Source organism: Epinephelus moara, chromosome 22 (assembly GCF_006386435.1).
Source record: "Epinephelus moara isolate mb chromosome 22, YSFRI_EMoa_1.0, whole genome shotgun sequence".
In the NCBI taxonomy this organism is placed as follows: Eukaryota; Metazoa; Chordata; class Actinopteri; order Perciformes; family Serranidae; genus Epinephelus; species Epinephelus moara.
Window position 1 is genome coordinate 18,170,641 of NC_065527.1, and position 18,036 is coordinate 18,188,676.

General features: G+C 42.0%; 1 protein-coding gene across 3 annotated transcripts in view; it reads right to left on the bottom strand.

Annotated features, from left to right (window-relative positions):
* znf704 (zinc finger protein 704) overlaps positions 1-17,768 on the bottom strand; it is a 65,088-nt gene extending 47,320 nt beyond the window's left edge. The window contains exons 1-2 of one of the 3 annotated variants that reach the window (XM_050033850.1): positions 17,005-17,768; positions 9,377-9,561 (exon numbers count right to left, since the gene is read on the bottom strand). In XM_050033850.1, coding sequence (XP_049889807.1) covers positions 9,377-9,561; positions 17,005-17,265 — 446 coding nt within the window. In that variant the 5' untranslated portion in view covers positions 17,266-17,768. Of the gene's footprint in view, positions 1-9,376; positions 9,565-17,004 lie in introns of all 3 variants that reach the window. The other 2 variants (XM_050033851.1, XM_050033849.1) reach the window with 2 other exon arrangements.
* Positions 17,769-18,036: the final 268 nt, after the last annotated feature.

Sequence of the window (18,036 nt, forward strand, 5' to 3'; positions counted from 1 at the left end):
TATGCTCTTGTCCGACAAAATTGTCATTGGTCAGATAACCGCTGGTGTTACTTTCATGAGGCTGTGTGTCCACAAAAGTGTTTACCCAGATGAAAACACCAGGTGCTAGAGCACCTTGGAGGTGCTGTGTTTTTTTTGGAGAAAGGACGGACCCGCTGGCCTTTGTGGCCACAATTCTCTTTCATTGTTGTTGTTGATGGTTGGTCTTTGTGGTATTTGTCCTGCCCCTCCTCCGCTGTGATTGGACAGTTGGGTAAAAAGTAACAGTGACAAGCGCAGTGTTTTACCCAAAGTTGAGCATTTTTCAGTCCTCAGCAACAAGTTGAAAAGAACATCAAACATACAGCGCTCAACACAGATAAATAGGCACTCAGCACCTCGTCATACTGTTGGTGTTGATAGCATAAGCCCTTTTTACACAGATATAGTGCTTTAGGGCCGCCACAAAGTCCCTTCTTCACGCCACCTTTGCATTTTTACACAGAATCAATCAACGGCTGCATAATGCCGTTTGAGTGTGTGAACAATAATAATGGTATACTATTGGCAATAACAATCATTTATCATCCCTGTTACATGGTGGCAGATCTGATCCTCTGCTCATAGAGTAAGGATCGCCTGGACTTCACTGTTTTCCCACTTTCCAGAAATTTTGAACTGCTGTTTCCGTCTCTGAGTTAGCTGCTAACTGCTACAAACAGCTTTTTAAATCTCTTTGTGGTGGATCACTCACAAATAATTCTTCATAAAACGTTACATTGGTTCCAATCATAGTTCCATCTGTGCCTTTTACACAGAATATAAGAATATAAATTCAATTTCTCAAATAATCTTTACATATTTCCTCATCATTATAGGAGATGACTATAACACAGTACTGATGAAACTGCCCACTTCAGATAAAACTCCTCACTTTATGCTAAGAAAATGTTCAGTTTACTGATTTCACCTCCTCATTAGTGCTTCTGTTTGGACATGATGTGTGACACTTGACACTGCCGTCAATTAGTACCACCTTGTATATACCGTAGATGACCATAATGCACGTCCGTCGATAAAATCAATTAGGGCTTTTTTTTCCTGTAGCACTCTGCGCCATCAGTCCATTAAAGTCAGGGACTATGGATTAGTCTAAGGCAGCTGAGGGCCCACCGAGCCCACTGTCACATAAACACTGGCTTTGAGTCCCTGCACTTTGCATTATAGATATCAGGCAGGGAATAACTTGACACAAACTACCCTACAGATACAATAACATTGACATCGGACAAATTAGCATATCAGTGACATTGGCATGAGATTGATTCATCTGTTGATTAATGTCATCAGTGCTGTCAGGCCGACACATTTGGTCATGCTCCTTTGACAGCAATAAAAAGTGTTTCTAAGTCCTGAGGAGCAGCGTTATGTTTATTTACAACATCAATAACTGCAAATAGATTTTTGCTGATGGCTTCAAAATGAATGTTGAACATGATGAGTCAATTCTACTGCTAGACAAAATAGTCAAAGTAATCAGGATACGACTTCTGTTGGTGGATTTCATTTAAACTTCATACACCTTCACTGTCAAAAATGGTACAGCCTTTCTGTTCTCAATAGCTGATGTGTAATTAGCATGCCAGATGTACACCAGTGAACAAAGCAGCTCTAAAATCCTTTGCTGTTAAAGTGAATGTAAATCCTGGATTGAGATCACAACAACACACACATTGCCTACACATGCTTGCCACGGTCCAGTGCGTTGGCAAAAGATCGCAGTGCATTTAGGCCGAGCGTCTACTAATCCATGGCTAACCATTCCCCCACTCACACTCACTGATATTCAGCACGCTTAATTAAAGAGCCAATTTGCATATAAATGTAAACCCACAATTCCGCTCCTGCAGCATCACAGGTGGTCGTTTTCTCAGGAGCCAGAAACCTGTCGAATGATCTGGCGCAGGCCGACTCGATGCAGGTCTCACCAGTGTGCCGCAGATATTGACAAAGAGTGAGGGCTTTGTCTTTGATTAGTCTATGTGCAATAAATCTAAAGCTCAGTTGAATAGTGGGGTGGGGTACGTCCATGAATACTCAACAATTGTATATGAGGTTAGAGATTTCGCACAATCAACTGAGGTGGTTTTCAATCCTTGAACAAAAGCAAACTTCAGTAAATCCTGTTAAACAGAGCAAGTAGAGACAGAGAGCAAATCAAAACTGGTATGATATTTAAATAATTCCCACAGGCCACTGTTTAATAAGATTCTCCCTCAAGAAAATCCTTCATGCTAGAAAATCAGAGTGACAATCTACAGCACACAAGGTGCTTTTGTCTAATCCGTTTTTTCCCTGTGCATCTCAAGATCTCATTCTGTCCTATTAAACAGAGTTGTATTATACTGAAACCCTAAAGATGGAAAGTGGGAGGTGAGAGAATGGATCTGATTTTACAGCTCTGCACATGATGTGTAACCCTGACTAAAATGAGATCATAGCACTCTAATTTTAGCGTGTTTGCACTCGTTACCTGATACTCTCGGAATTGATTTTAAGATTTTGCTGATCCCTTTTAAAACGCGAATGCACCTGGAACCAAGATATGATCACAGACGCTTAAAGCTCATATGAGCCCGGCTCAGGACACCGGGCCTGTCCCTACTGGCTGTTCCTAAGATGAGATTAAAAACCTTTTCCCATCAGGGCTCCTAGTCAATGAAACAACCTGTTGTAATGAGCTCATGCTGGCTAAATCTGCACATTCAGTTAAATCCCTTCTTAATAGGGCTGCAATTTAAGATTCTTTCATTATCTATTAATCCGTAGATTTTTTTTTCTTGATTAATCAATTAGTTGTTTGGTCTAAAACATGTCAGAAAATGGTCAGAAATGTCGCTTAGTGTTTCCTAGGTCTAGGGTCGTCCTCAAATGTCTCGTTTTGTCAACAACCGAAAGATAATCAATTTGATGGCACAGAGGAGTAAAGAAACCAGAAAATACAGTGGAAGCTGCTTTTATCAGATTTTTCACTATAAGCGGATGATTATTAAAACCAATTTTCCCCCTTTTTCTTAATTTCTTAGGTAGATTACCATCTAATTGACATTTGTATATTCATACATCAATATAAAGTATTGAAACAGACAGCTTTGCTATTTACTGAATTTTATTGACTGTTTCAAAATACAGTACAGCTGTTTGATTACATGACCAGGCATCATCACTCCACCTGATGAGGGCAACTTTAACTACAGGTGCTCTCCCAGTGCAAATTAATTTTCTGTCTACATCACAAGCAGCCACAAGCTTTGAGAAAATTATTTTCAAATAATTGATTCTTAGATGCATTGTGATGTGAATGAGGATGATTCGGCATCAATTCACAAATGTCAATAATTTATTATCTAATTATTATCTGTTTAATAACATTTACCTCAAAAACACCTTCACCTGACCTGCTCAGCATCTTGGCTTTCCCCAGAACTGATATGCAGTAGAGAGGCTGCTCTCCACTGCTGGAGACGTCAACAACACAGAGGACCACTCCACCAAACCTCATTTTGTTATTCTCATACAGGCAGGACACTGCAAGGTGCTTTCAGATTAATTAATTCATGAATTAATGCAGTTAACTTCTTAAAATAAAAAGACTGTGGACCGTTTATTATTCAACAGTAACGTGAATTGCATACTATTTCTAGTGAAATATTACAGTATGCAAACACTGGACATTATGCCAGCATAGTATGAGCAACTGCAACTTTTCCTAAAAAGTGCTTTTCAGAAAGGACGACAAAGATGATATTTAAACTTAAGATCCATCTTCATTGATCTAGTTTCTGGCTCTCACTCTAACTGCTGACTTTATTTACCGCTTTGCAAAGTGCTTTGTATAATTGTTAAGGGGAAAAAATGCATTTCTGGTCACTTTTTAGGTTTTGCAGACTACAACAAAGACAAAAGTGTACTGGAAGGACTTATTAAAACTAAAAACTGAGAAAAGTTCTACTAGGAAACCTGCGAACACACTGCAACCACATGTGGTGTTTCCATTTGCTTTCAAACCATTGGATTGTCATTTTAGCATCAAAATCAATTTACTACACAAAACCCTGCCTGCTAAAGTTGTCAACATGACAAATCCCACGTTTGGAATTTTGGGAACCATTATAGTGGCTCCAAAACAAGAACCCTCTATTACACATGTTGAGCAATGTCCCCTTATATAAATACAAGCACATTTCTGTTTGATATTTTTAGCTGTGTGCAGTTAGGCCAATCTGATGGAGTTGAACAGAATCTTTGACTCAACACACTTCGTTTGGTCAAGTAAATTGCTGCTGGAAAAACCTCGGCGTTCAATCAGATAATAGCACATTGAGTCTGGGAGAGTGAGACAGTGAATGAGAGGGAGAAAGAGAGAGAGATCATGAGAGCTGTCTTTTCAGATGGTAATCGCATGGTTTCTGAACTCCACTGGCATCCAAACAAGGAAAACTGTTTTCTTTGGCAAACGCTGAACATCTCTCTCACTCTTTCCCTCACTCTCTCTCTCTGTCACTCACTCTCCGAAGAACCCAAACTGCACTCATGCACACACCCTGTCCTCCCCTCCTTTCTCTCATTTCGAAACTCAGACTCCCTCCTTTTGCCACAAACACAAACACGTTGTGCAAAAGGAGTAATATCAGTAACAGAGTTCCAAAAGGTAGGAAATGACCATGAAGAGAAACAAAACAACAGACAGGGGAAAAACAAGATTATGAAGCCATGCCGCTCTATCAAAAGACTAATGATAATTTGACAATCCCTTTGGGCCTCTTTCTGCACAGGATGGGGAGTCTTTGGGCCTGTTCCATGTCTGTGTTGGCTGGTGCACCAGGCTCAGAGTGTGGAACACATGGCTGGCTCAGCAATGTGAACTGGGTGATCTGCAACCACACTGATCAACAATAAAAATGATCAACAATAACAGTTTTGTTTTGGCTTTGAATTGGGTTTTAAAGTCAGCCTCACCAGCTTTGATTTACAGCTAGGTGGAATGGTGATCCAGTACCATAAATCAGATTGAATGTGGTCATTGTGTTGGACTTGAGTATTGAAATGAGGAAGAAATTACAACATCATAGAAGACCAGCAAGGGGTCCAGTTATTTTCAGAAACCTCACTTCATGCCAGGATTGCTGACTGCTGGCGGTCTGCAGAGGAGAAGATCTGACCCCTCCGATCTGTTGTTTTTGGGGTTTGCAATAATAAGCAGAGCACTCTCTTGATTTCCCCTTCAACTAAGGTTATACTTCACTTCCCCTGCTAGCAATTAGTCTCCAGAATGCTATTTGTCAAAAGCCAAGCCGTTCGTTTCCACTGGTCTGCCCCCGCCAGCTCTTGTTACAATTGACTGTTTCCTGCATAGAGAAAACATAAGCCCTTGGAGGAAGGAGAAAGGCCCGGCAGCTGGCTCGAACTACAGTCTGACAATGTGTAGAGATGTCAGAAAAGAGAGAATCAGACAATAAATATGGCGTAAACAAATCAGAAACCTGCCACCGCGAGCAATTCCTGCCTCTGTATTTCAAGACACAGCACATTTAATACATTTTATACAGGAAACCATTTCTTTGGACTTTTGGGAGTTGGGGCAACGCAGAAAATAGGTCAATCATGGAATGACACCTATTGATTTTTGGTGCAAGATCTGAAGACAAAGTAAATGTGCTGTAAACAAATACAATACAACGACAGAGGTTACTCGATAAAGTAATAAGAACTGGACCGACTGATGGAACCATAAAATGTGGCTACACAGAACCCCTGAGGTCTAACTAGGTCTATATGGCACATTGTCATTTTTCCTCTTTTTTTCCCAATAATTGCAGACGATACTTCAGTGACTCCCAGTGAGGTAGGAAACCTATTGTATCTGGGTTGCAAGGGACCTGGAGAGGCATCAAAGAGCCAGACATTTTCTTGGTAAATCACCAGCAGAGAGGGAACTTTTGAGAGTGCAATTAACAACCTCAAGGTCAGACTTCTCTGGAGAGTTAGCTCTGAAAAAAATCCTCAGGCACTTTCTCTCTCTCTTCCCTCTCCTGCTGTTATCCTCACAGCTACAGACATCCATACACATGCTCTCTCCATCTCCTTTACCCTCTTGTCCTCCTCTCCACGCACATACATTTCCCTTCACTCTTTTACCTTGTTACTCCTCCGTCCCCTTTCCACCATCCCCCCACGCCTCCCCCCTCCCTCTTGCTCCCCCCTTGTCTCCATTACGGATAAACGTTACTTTGTGGTCGGTGGCAACACCATTTCTAGTGCCGGAGCAGGGGATAAAAATCGGTCGCAGGTGTGCAGAGGATGAGAGCCATGGATCTTAATCTTAAGGCAATAATGGTGCTGTGCACTGACGAGGTCACTGTGGGAATATCTTACAAAGGAAAGCTCAGGGTCATACCTGCTCTTAAAATGTGGCAAAAATGAACTTTCCATGCTCTTGATCGTGTGAGGACACTTTATAAATTGGACTGAAATTGATTTTCTTTAAAGGCCGGGTGTTGCAGTTGGTCTGATTTAGCACTTGACGAGCACAATAGATGGGTGGGTTTTGAGCACCGCGCTTTGAAGTGGTGCACACAAAATAATTAGATGTCAAGTCTGCGCTGTTGGCTCAAAATCAGACTTTTCATTAATACATAACAAAGCCTGTGACATTAAGACGGGATGAACTGGTTGAACTTTGACTATACGGATATTTCAAAGCTTTAAACATGTAATTAGAGTTAAGGACTTCCCAATTTCTGCTACATCCACACTAATACAGGTGAGGATTTCGGGGACACGTCTCCCTCAATATTTTGAACATGTGCATTTAAACCCCCGGCCCAAAAAAAATAAAAACGGAATAAGAACGGAATTTTGACGGAATTGGAGACATTTACACCATTAAGTACGAAATTAAGTGTTTAATATATAAATTTTCTGGTGGAGGACCCCCAAATCTCTATGTGTCACATGCCGGTGTTGAAACAAAACCTACGCTCTTGCACACTAATACATTTTCTTTTAAAAACGCATTATTTTGCTGTGTTCAAACCTAGCGTCTGCAATTCTCTGGCGTTTCTCGACCCCTAAAACAGAGACTTTTGAAAATTCTGCTGACCCCAGTTTTGTTCGGAAACTTTGTGGTTGCGTTTTAGTATGGACGTGCAGAAATGGAGAGTGCACACTGATCCAGCCCCAGGTCACTTGTGTTAAGGCCCCTAAGCAACCAACTATAGATTAGACAATATGCTTCCTGTTTACACCGGCACACGCATGCCCTTAGTTTGTAAATAGTCATGAGATAAGCGTTATCAGGCATATTTGTATGGATAGAAAATATTTCTGAAACAGTGCTAAAATGGTCATGTGCATGAATTATTAAGGTGAAAGTAGCCTTATATCAGTTACTGAAACTAGACTATGGGGTATACTTGTACATTCTTACAAAAAACACAGGTTATAACAGTTCCAGAAGTTATGCTTTGAGTACACACAAAACATACACACACCACCCAAGATGTCTCTGATTGTTCCAAAGGCTTCCTTTTTACACAGAGCCTTCACATACCTTCTTTTCTTCTTTCTTAGAGGGCAGGAGAGGACTAAATAAATTCCTCAGGTAGAGGTAGAGAGAGAGAGAGAAAGTTCTGCTCAGCTTGTGTTGGCAGAGCACACTAATAAAAACTGTAAATATACAGCTTTGGATATCACGCTGCTCAATGATACAAGATAACCATCCAAAGGCAAATCGAACCTATCTTTCGGGTTGTTTTAATCGAGGGTTTGACTGTTAACTCTCACACTAACGACGCTGGACAGGCAAAATAAAAACACAACATACTCTGGCACATTACTGCTGGAATTTTGGCAAGAGGGACAACTTGGGCGTGTAATTGAAATGCTGAGTGTGTGCCCGTGCTAATGAGTGGAAATATGTGAAGCTTTTTTAAAGGTTGTGTTTATCTGGATTATTGTATGTTGATGGAAAATCTGATTTATAAGACATACACCCGTGGCTTATTGTTGTCAGGTCGTCTCATTAGGAAGACAAACAGAAAATTGCTTCATAAAGCGATCGTCCCTGTGCTGAGGCAACAAGCTGAACTTGTGCAAGGGCAGTGAGATAATCAATAAGCCATTCCACAATAACCATATAAATATCAATATTATGGCAATCCCTATGCAAGGAGGTAATTAGAGTGGGACTGGTGTAAAACTTCTGTCTAATCCATGTGATAGATTCCATTTAAAAAGGGATTCTTCCTCTTAATGGGCAACAAGAGAGAACCAAATCAATGATTCATCAGCAAATAACTATTAAATTTAAAGCAGGGCTCAGGATGCGGCGATAAAGCTGCTCCAGACGGGCCACTTTTACTATACTTTTCCACAAGTTGCCATCGATTGGACTCCTCCAGCAGCAGCATGAGGATGAGTAATGTGGAGTGATGTTCGATAACAGCACGGTGCTTTACAAGGTATTAGTGTTTCACATTTAATAGTGAAAGAGTGTTGTTTCTTTATGGGATGGCTCTTTGCTGCCATGGATGGTTGTCTATTAATGTTTAATTGCCCTGTGTGGACCAGCTGCAGTGGTGGATTATGCTGACCATTTTAAAATAATATTTGGGGGTGTATTGAGTAAAAAGAGTGGCTGAATGTGTGAGGAAACAGCTCATGCATTATATCATAATAACTGTTTTCATTTGTATTGGGCTGTGTGTTCCATGAAAGCAATAACTGTTCTCCTGCACAAATTTCAAGCATATTTCTTTTTATGTCTGTTTTGGCTGTACAATACAATTTGCCATGTTAGCTGACTTTCATGGCCTTGAGACCATGTTTCACCACTTTTACAATTTGGGAAACCACCGGAGGCATGCTATTTAAATAACCATAACCATAATTGCTTCGGCAAGTTAAGGCAACAGCATGGGATTCTTCCAAAAACTACATTTTGCACACAATCCTTCAATATTTAGGACAGGGATGAAATCTTAGACTTGCTAAATTTTGGTACAGGATTAACAATAAAGTCATTCCAACATACAGACGCCACTGATGCGCAGTTTAACATGTATGATGGCATATGATAAAATATATATATGTAATGGAATAAAAGTGGATTCCTGTCAAATTACATTGCATTCAGTGGTCTGATAAAATGGCTTCAAGGATCACATGAAAAAATAGGATGTCAGCCCATATAAACTCTGTTCTATTTATGCGATGACATATCTATGTCATAAACCCTCAATGAACTTTGCATGTGGGAACCCAAGCCAAATACCCTCTGAGACAAGAATCACACTCTCACTGTCAAAGAACTGGCATGACACACACACTGTCCTACCTGGCGTGAGGGACATCGATGCTGGAGGAGACCACCTTGCGTTTCTGCTCTAGCAGGGACACTGATCTGGTGTCAGGGTCCCAGCCAAGGCGCTTGCCGTCCGCCACCCGCTGCTCCTCCACTGCCTCTGGGCTGAGGGAGCCGCCTTCCACCTTATGGCTCTCTGGAGCTCCGTTACTGGAGCTCTGCTGGAGAGGGATGCAAAGAGGATTAAGTCAGTGCTTGGGTAGAAAACCCATGTACGCAAATTACGAACAATGCAGATAAAGGAATGCACCATGAGAAACACTGATGCAAAGTTGTGCAAGGTACAGGAACAAGACTTCTTTTGTGAAGGGCCAGGGTGAAAAACAAGTAAAGACTAATACTAAAAAATACTGCCCATTTAAATCATCAAAACATCTTAGACATATTACAAACAATTACAAATGCATAGTTTTTCAACACTGCAGCAGATATTACGTTGGGGTCTAAGCTCTGGCTGTCAAAAGCTTGCAACCCAAATTCTGAAGATTTTTGTGTTTACTTTTCAAATGAAGGAGTACGTGGTCCAACATGGGTGAAGAAATGTTTCCAGCCTCTTGGGCTTAAAAAAGCCTTTCCAAAACAGATTGGATAAACTCAAAAATGCAAAGTGGTCAGTTATAAAACAAGGCTGTTTTTCTTAGTTCCTGCAGATGTTTTTAAGATATGAGGGTTTCAAACCGAAAACCGCAAGGTACTGTTGACAATTCTACTAAAACTCCCTTCTCATGAGCAAAAATGAATGAAACTATACAAAAGACTATGCATCTGTGTTATAAGACCTTTCCTGATGGTGGCTCTTGAGCCATTTGTTCAAATTTTTAAGTTTGAAACTTAAGAAACCAATTAAATAAAATCATATTACCAATCGTGTGCCACATGTGTTTCTAAGGACGAGAGACGTTATGGGAGGAATCAGTCATTTGTGCATTACTTAAAGGTACCCTGTGGAGTTTTTGATCACCAGTACCACTATGCAGCAATGTTTTGCTTGTACCATGCACAGGCACATGGGTGCTGCAATACACAGCATGCTGGTGGTTTGTTTCACAACATTCCACTGATCCACAGTTTGTGATGACAACACACAAAAAGCGTCGCAATGCGCCTGGGTCCGAACCAGGAACCCTCTTGCTGTGAGGGGACAGTGCTAACCACTATACCACCATGTCGCCTTGCTTTGTGTGATGTTGACATCAAAAATGGCTGCACGGTCAGTGTCCCTGTCCATCTTTTCTCTCCATTCCCTTATAAATGTATAATCTATACGCTTGTTCTGTATATTAATTATCAAAAAAAAAAAAAAAGGGGGGGGGGGGGGGGGTGAGTGACATTAAATGCTACTAAATATGTCTTTTTAGCATTAAAAATTAAATGCGGGTTAATAAAAGATCATGACAGAATTTTTACGACCTTGTCAGTCAAAATGATGGACAAAGAAAACGTCTACCACAGCTTCTGATTTAAATATATATTACAACATGTTAAAAATTCAACTTTGCAAAAGAAAAAAAACGATTCAACACATTTGAACTCCAGGATACACACAAAGAATCTGGGTGAGAAACATTAAATCTAAAAAGACAATTTGTTTAACAGAAAAATCCACAGGCTACCTTTAAATTGAAAATCATAATCCCATAACTTTACATGTTTTCATAAATTGTTCATCATTCCTCAGTTTTAGAGGATCATAAACATCTCAAAATCTCATCTCTCCGCCATTTGAGCTCGAACTGACGAATATACAAAGTCACAAGAAGCACTAGAGCAGGTGAGGTGGTGTGTGTGTGTCACAGCTGGTTCCACTGCAACTATGCACCAATTGTGTTATAGGGGTTTTTACATCATGTTTGACAGCGTGAACACCAATGAGACAGAGATATAAAAGCTCTTATTTTGGTGATTTTAAGTAAAAAAAAAAAAAAAGCCAAAAAACTCAGTCTACAGCTGTCAGCCATTGTATGGATCTTTGGTGTTTGAGGTAAATGCAAGCACCAACCTCCGGGGCTAAAAAGTGAAGCCAACATGGAAGTGCCGAAAATTGCAGTTCTTTGAATGGCTACTTGAGGCTGGCTCCAGATGCCAGTCAATCCCCATAGACCCCCATGTTAAAATGCCAAACTTTACATAAGAAATAAAGATGTTAACAGTCTGGTACAATAAACAGTTTGATCTCTACAGCTAATTTCCCCCTTCATGACAACTGTACGGAGGAGGAACTTTTTTTATAACTAACTCATTTACATTTATTAAGGCTTAAGTTACACATAATTAGGGGCGGGGCATTTTGAGTGACAGGCTGTCTCCCGATATTGTCCTTAGCTTTTCAGTCAGATCTACCCTTCACTCCTCCACAGTGTTTCTCACCCAAATACGGTCACTACTGGCTCCAAAATCCAAGATGGTGATGGCCATAATGCCAGAACTGAGGCTTCAAAACAGGAGTCCAAAAACCAATGGGTAACGTCCATTATTTTTGCAGTCTATGGCTTAATGTAAGCTACAGGACTTGGTAACTCACAGCCAATCTGGTGTGTAAACTGCAGACTGGTTTAATCTAACTGAAATTTATTTTTTTACAACAATAAAATACAATGAAGTTCAAAGAAAAGTTGTCAAAGTAGGGAACCAGAACTTAATAACCTACACACATAAACATACTCCACACAGCAAGATTGCATTACACAAAACACATCCAAGTGCCACACACCAACATGAACTTCTATCTGACATACTATGACAAAATAAAAGCATTTCTCCCATCAGAAAACGCCCACCTGTAGCAATGTAAGAAAGAAGAAAAAAAAAAAAAAACCATCATCTCTTCTCTTACACAACAGCAACGAATGGCATGCTTCTGCACATGAATACCTGCATGCACCTACGCACACACCAACACACACATCTCTGCAGGTAACTAAAGCCATCAGGCTCTTAGAAACACGCTGAGAAAAGGCCAAAACACAGCCAGAGTGACACACATGGCTGCCCATGCCAATGGAGCATTGAGGAGTATGACATGCAGGCAAGTATGTGTGTATGTGTGTGTGTGTCTGTGTGTGTGTGTGTGTGCGTGTGTGTGTGTGATCTATATCATAAAGCACTGTAACATGATTAGGGTTGACTGTGGAAAAGGCAATGGCACCCTAGTCAATCACTCACACATACATGCACACACACACAAACACCAAGAGAACAATTTACTTAGATTAATGAGGTAAGCAAAAAACAAACAAAAAAAAAAAACAGGAGAACTGAGTATTGAGTATCGCTCATGATTGAGGCTGGTCGCAAGAACACTCAGTGGTGCGCAAAATGCCCTGTGAAAACACAGACTTGAGTAAAACAACAAGATGGATTACACCGGCTCGGGGAAGATTAGGTGTTGTGTGTATGACGAGTGTACTCCTCGGATAAAACCAACAGCAATTCCTTCCTTTCGCCAGGCTTATGAATGATGGCATTTCACGGAGCCAGGAAATTGTGAAGCATGCCAAATCGTTTGTGAAATGTGAGTTGCATGTGTCAAAGCTGATGTATACGTGTGTGTGCATGTGCGCACACAACAGATATCCCGAGTGTCCCTCATATCGCACCACTCATTATCTTCCCTTCTCTCTCCCACACAGAAACTCACAGAGAAACTCATAACCTACTTGCTTTGGGCAGTTTGTCAAGTGTAAAGAGTCTTGAACCTTTATGGGTCAAAGGTCATAATAAAGCAAGCTGACCTGTGGACCGACTGTGTCTTTCAGCTCATATGGTTCTTTGTTGCTAGGAAGTATTTGTGTTAGCACATCTAGTGCATGTTACCAGGGTTAGGAATGTTAATGATTAATCGATGATGTCACACTGCTCTGACATTTAGTTTTTTTAAAGCATAGTTCAGACCAAAGATTCAGCGAGACAAAACCGGTTTAGAGGGTTCCAGCTAAAAGTCGCAACAATGTGAGTTAGCCCGTCTCACCTTGACTCAAGCTGATAGGCTGATAGTGTTGCATGCAACTCAGCTTGTCAAATCGCCAGTGGCTAGTTTAAGAACGTAAGGCACGTCACCTGTTGTAACGGCCAATTGTCTTGTAGCGAAGCTGGTCAAGTCAGTTGCAAACGATCAGCTAGTCAAAATGGCAGAGTTTTGGACAGAGTAAAGAGAGGAACACCTCATCAACTTGTCTGAGGAACAGCTGTGTCTGTATGTTTTCTGCTCAGTATCTAGAGGCTGTAGCTCACCTGTCACCAAGAAGCGCAGCGTTATCATCAACCATTCCCCTGGTGAAATGCTGTCTTGATAGTGTTTTCTCTGCCAATTAGAGGTGACACCTACTCGCCTAAACAATTTAACTGCTCCGGGCATAGACGGGAGAAACTGACAAAAGAGGGGAGATCTCATGTCTCAAGTTCACGGCATAAATTTGCATAACCCTCTGGGTATTCTGTTGAAGCGCTCATGGACTGCTCCAAATCCACAACCCTCTCGATTTTTTTGTTTTTGCCATTTCATCACTACTGGAAATGCAAGTGTAGCTGGTATCTCATTATCACTATCTTCATTCATATCTTAAGATGCTACAAATTCTATCTCGCTACAAAAAAAAAAAAAAAGCCTTTAAATTGGTGTAAACTGACAGATTTCAAAACGTTGCAGACTGGCACACTGCAAAGAGTTGCAAGTTTTCAACTAGTCTCGTTGTGAATCTTGGGTTTGATCTGGGCTTAACCTAACATATGACTTAGTCTAGAGCTGTACAATTGTTATATATTAAAATCGCAATTCGAAGGAGTGCAATCTTCAAATCGCAGCAACTGCTGCAGGCAAATCTTCCTCAGCTGTAACTACTGGCTGAATAACATTGACGCTAATGCTGGATGGGATGGAGAAAATTGAATATCACAATATTTTTACATAAATTTTTACATAAATAATCATCGTTAATGTGGATATAATGACTAACTAACATTACTGTAATGCAGCCTTTAAAACCAGAAAAAGACAACACAAATCTAAGACAATATCCAATGAGCATTGAGCAAAAGCAATTACTCCCTAGCGTAATATCTGACTAAACAGTAGCTGAATTTGTATAGATATTTATTTTAAAAAATAATTAATGCACATACAAGTTCACTTTTTGAATGAAAGAGCCCTTGCAGGGACCTCAATAAGCAATAGCATTGTTCCATCTGATTGTGTTAATGATAAACCAGATAAATTTGTGAGGATGCTTGATTTAAAGAACTTGTTCAAGACTATATAGAGGCCAGGTGGTAACTTGATAGAAATTATTTGTGGTTTTGACTACATTTGACAGCATGTTTGCCAATGAGAGACATAATTACTTCTGAAGGACGCACATAACAAGATTGCAAAAAGGTGGATTAAAAATGTGTCTGTGTGACCGCAGCGCTCACAGCACTACATAAACACACACCTCCTTTACCCTATAAGATTACTCATACATCATCACAGACAGCTTCCAGACTTGACCCTGTGGTCGCTGTGCTCCATGCTGATGCTGCTCAGCCAACCAATAAGGACAGATGACGCCGGCCTGCCTGCCTGGGATCACCGCTTTAGAACAAAGACTCACTCAGCTCCTGTCAACAAGCTTGCTTCATTGACTCCCACATCGGCATACGATCAGCGCAAACAACAACAACAACTGCACGGGCAACAAAAGCACCCGGCAAAACAAAAACAAGTAACGCCTCTTTGTTAGCAGCGAGAGATCTGTGTAACATTGCTCACACACAACACACACTTGCACAAACCAACAAGTCAACAAGTGGCATCCTGCACCCCCCTCCAGAACAGGGAGCATTCGTTTGCCATACCGGGCAATGTGCCAAGCATCCAGATTCTTTGGAGCACGCCACCCGTTGCCAACCTGGGGGTGCCTGCTTTGTTGGCTGTACAGCTGCTGCTCAAACAGGGCGGCTTGCCCTCACAAACAACCCCCACTCCAAAATTCAAAGTAGTCAGCTCTAACTCATTAAACATACAAATACACATATGGGAAAGAGCACATCCACGTACACAAACAGCAACACAGATCCACATGTGAATCCACACACACAGGGCACACACCCCCCCTCCTAATTTCATGGCTTGTTTTCGACCTCAGTGGGAATTTAGAGCTGAAAGAGACTTGACCATTGTGCTGACAGGGCGACGCTCTCAGCCTCAGCTGCACTACTCCAGCCTGCAGTGGTGACTGTAAGGTATTGTGCAACAGCTTTGTGAGTGCTGCACTGCATACACACATGTGCACATGCAAAACAACAGAGCCCAAGTTTACAATGCATTTCTTATCACTCAAAGGTCTGACAATTCCCCATAAAGAGCTGTTGCATTCCTCTATGTTAAGGTCTGACATGTCTGAGTAAAAGTTTAAAGATTAATCTGCAACTTCATTTGAGATTTAGAAGCTTCTCAGAGTGTTGCTGCTGCATCTGTACATGTACACCCTCCATATGTCTCACATTTACATAAAGGAAATGTGAGCAGTCCAGAATGTGTGGTAACAAATAGCGGCAGAACATTTCCGTTTTGAATAAGGAAATAAGACCCAGGACTGCAGCCTGCCTTTTACTTTATCAATAACATATCAAAACACAACAAACACACATGACTGCAAGGAGGCACACAACCACACCAAGCAAAATAAATCAAAATCAGGCCGTAAACAAGCCGTTATTCGGTCACATGCATTCCTCAGTCACTCCCTCACTATAAAAAGGACACCACACACACACACACACACACACACACACACACACACACACACACACACACACACACTTCCCCAATGCCACAAACTGTGTTTTCATCCAAAAGCTGGATTGGCTTCTCTTCCTCATACAATCTTTATCTGAGGCCATGTGACACCAAAGCATACAAGTTGAAAATGAAGGCAATTAGGTCACTGCTAATTAGGCCCATATCAGAACTGCAAATTTGGACATCATCGAAACTTCCTATTCTGCCTCTAATGTCATAGGAAGCCCACACAGTCTATTTTTAACCGTTATTAACAATAATAGCCTTGTTGTGGTAAGTAAAGCCCTATAATGTTCAACTGGGTGATAAGCTGCATCATCTGTCAATGAAAATGTGCAAAATATAATGCATTGTTTAAGTGCATATGTGCAATCTAATGCTCGATTGACTTTTTTTGTGCATAAATGTGATGTAAATCATAAGCCTATATACGTGCAGAAACAAGCTCCTCACATCAGTCCAAAACGCTGCAGTCAGAGCGTGTTTGTTTGCCTCGGCTTACCCACCCACTAGCCCACATAAACATTGCGCAGGCCCTATCAAGCCCTTTGTCCCATATATCTGATGTCGCCAAATGTCATGACAGCCCGTTATTTGATGCAATATGCAAACGAATTTGCAGCATATCTCGTCTGAATGGTGCTGGTTTTGTCCCCGCAGGTTAAATTTGACATGAGCAGCAGCAGCGGCGGCGACACCGTTAAATCCGCTCCGTGCAGGAAGCGGTTAAACGCTGCAAAACACCGCACAACAAAAACAGTGAAGCGCTGCCTGCCGGCCGGGTCGCTTTTACACACACATACACACACATACACACACACACCTTCAAGCTGGACTTGAGCGGTCCTTTGGCTGCAGTGTGGCTGGACCCCGTGGCTATCTCCTCCTCGGAAAACTCCTTGAGGCTCCCGTCTTGCATGAGCACAGTGTAGACGCTGCGCCGGGCTCCTACGGCCGAGACGTCTCTGTTCTCCTGCTTGACAGCCTGGACCACTCCTGTCACCGGGGCACCGTCCCCCGTCGGACTCGGCGCATAAACGCGGCTGCCGAGGATCGACCGCTTCACCAAACGCCTCGTATGCATGTCTAAAAGTGTCTCGCTGAATTCAGGGGCGGCCAACCGGTGAATTAAACCATTAAACGTCGAATTATAACCGGTAAACAACGTCGAGAAAAACACAAAACCGCAGCGGGTAGACTACGCGCTCCAACAGCCCTGATAAAATGTTAGAAAGCGGCAACATACTCGGAAGGCGAATCCTCCAAACAGGGTCCTGAACGCACCGCACTAACAAGTACCGAACACCGCAGGACAACTTTGAATAAGCACCGGACAAAAGCCGACAGCGAGACTACGCTTCATTCGCCGCTAAACAACCTCTACATCCAACCGGCTACCAAGCTTCCTCCGTTCGACCTGTTTGTTTTCCCCACTGCTCCCTGCGAGCTGAGGAGGCGGCGGGAAAACACGGACGAACCGTTACTTTCAGGAGCCGAGATGACATTTGTACACGATTTCACAAAATGGCGACTTAACCGTGATTTAACGACTTAGACATCGAGGAACAGAAGCAGATGCGTCGAGTTATTTAATGTCGCTCGACCCCGTACATCGCCACTTGTCCGCAGGTGCTGGAAACGGTTGAAAACACGACCGTTACGTGACTCCAGCTCCAGCGACCGTTAGCTCCAGTCCGCGCGCGGCTCCGACCGAGCTGGGCCTCTACCGGCGGAATGCTGCCTGTAAACATGTGCGGTCCGGCGGCCAGGGCGGGCTGCAATTGGTCGACGCAGCACACGCCTCCACAAGCCCCCACCGCTCCCCCTTCTCCTCCGACAGAAGGTAATGCAAGCC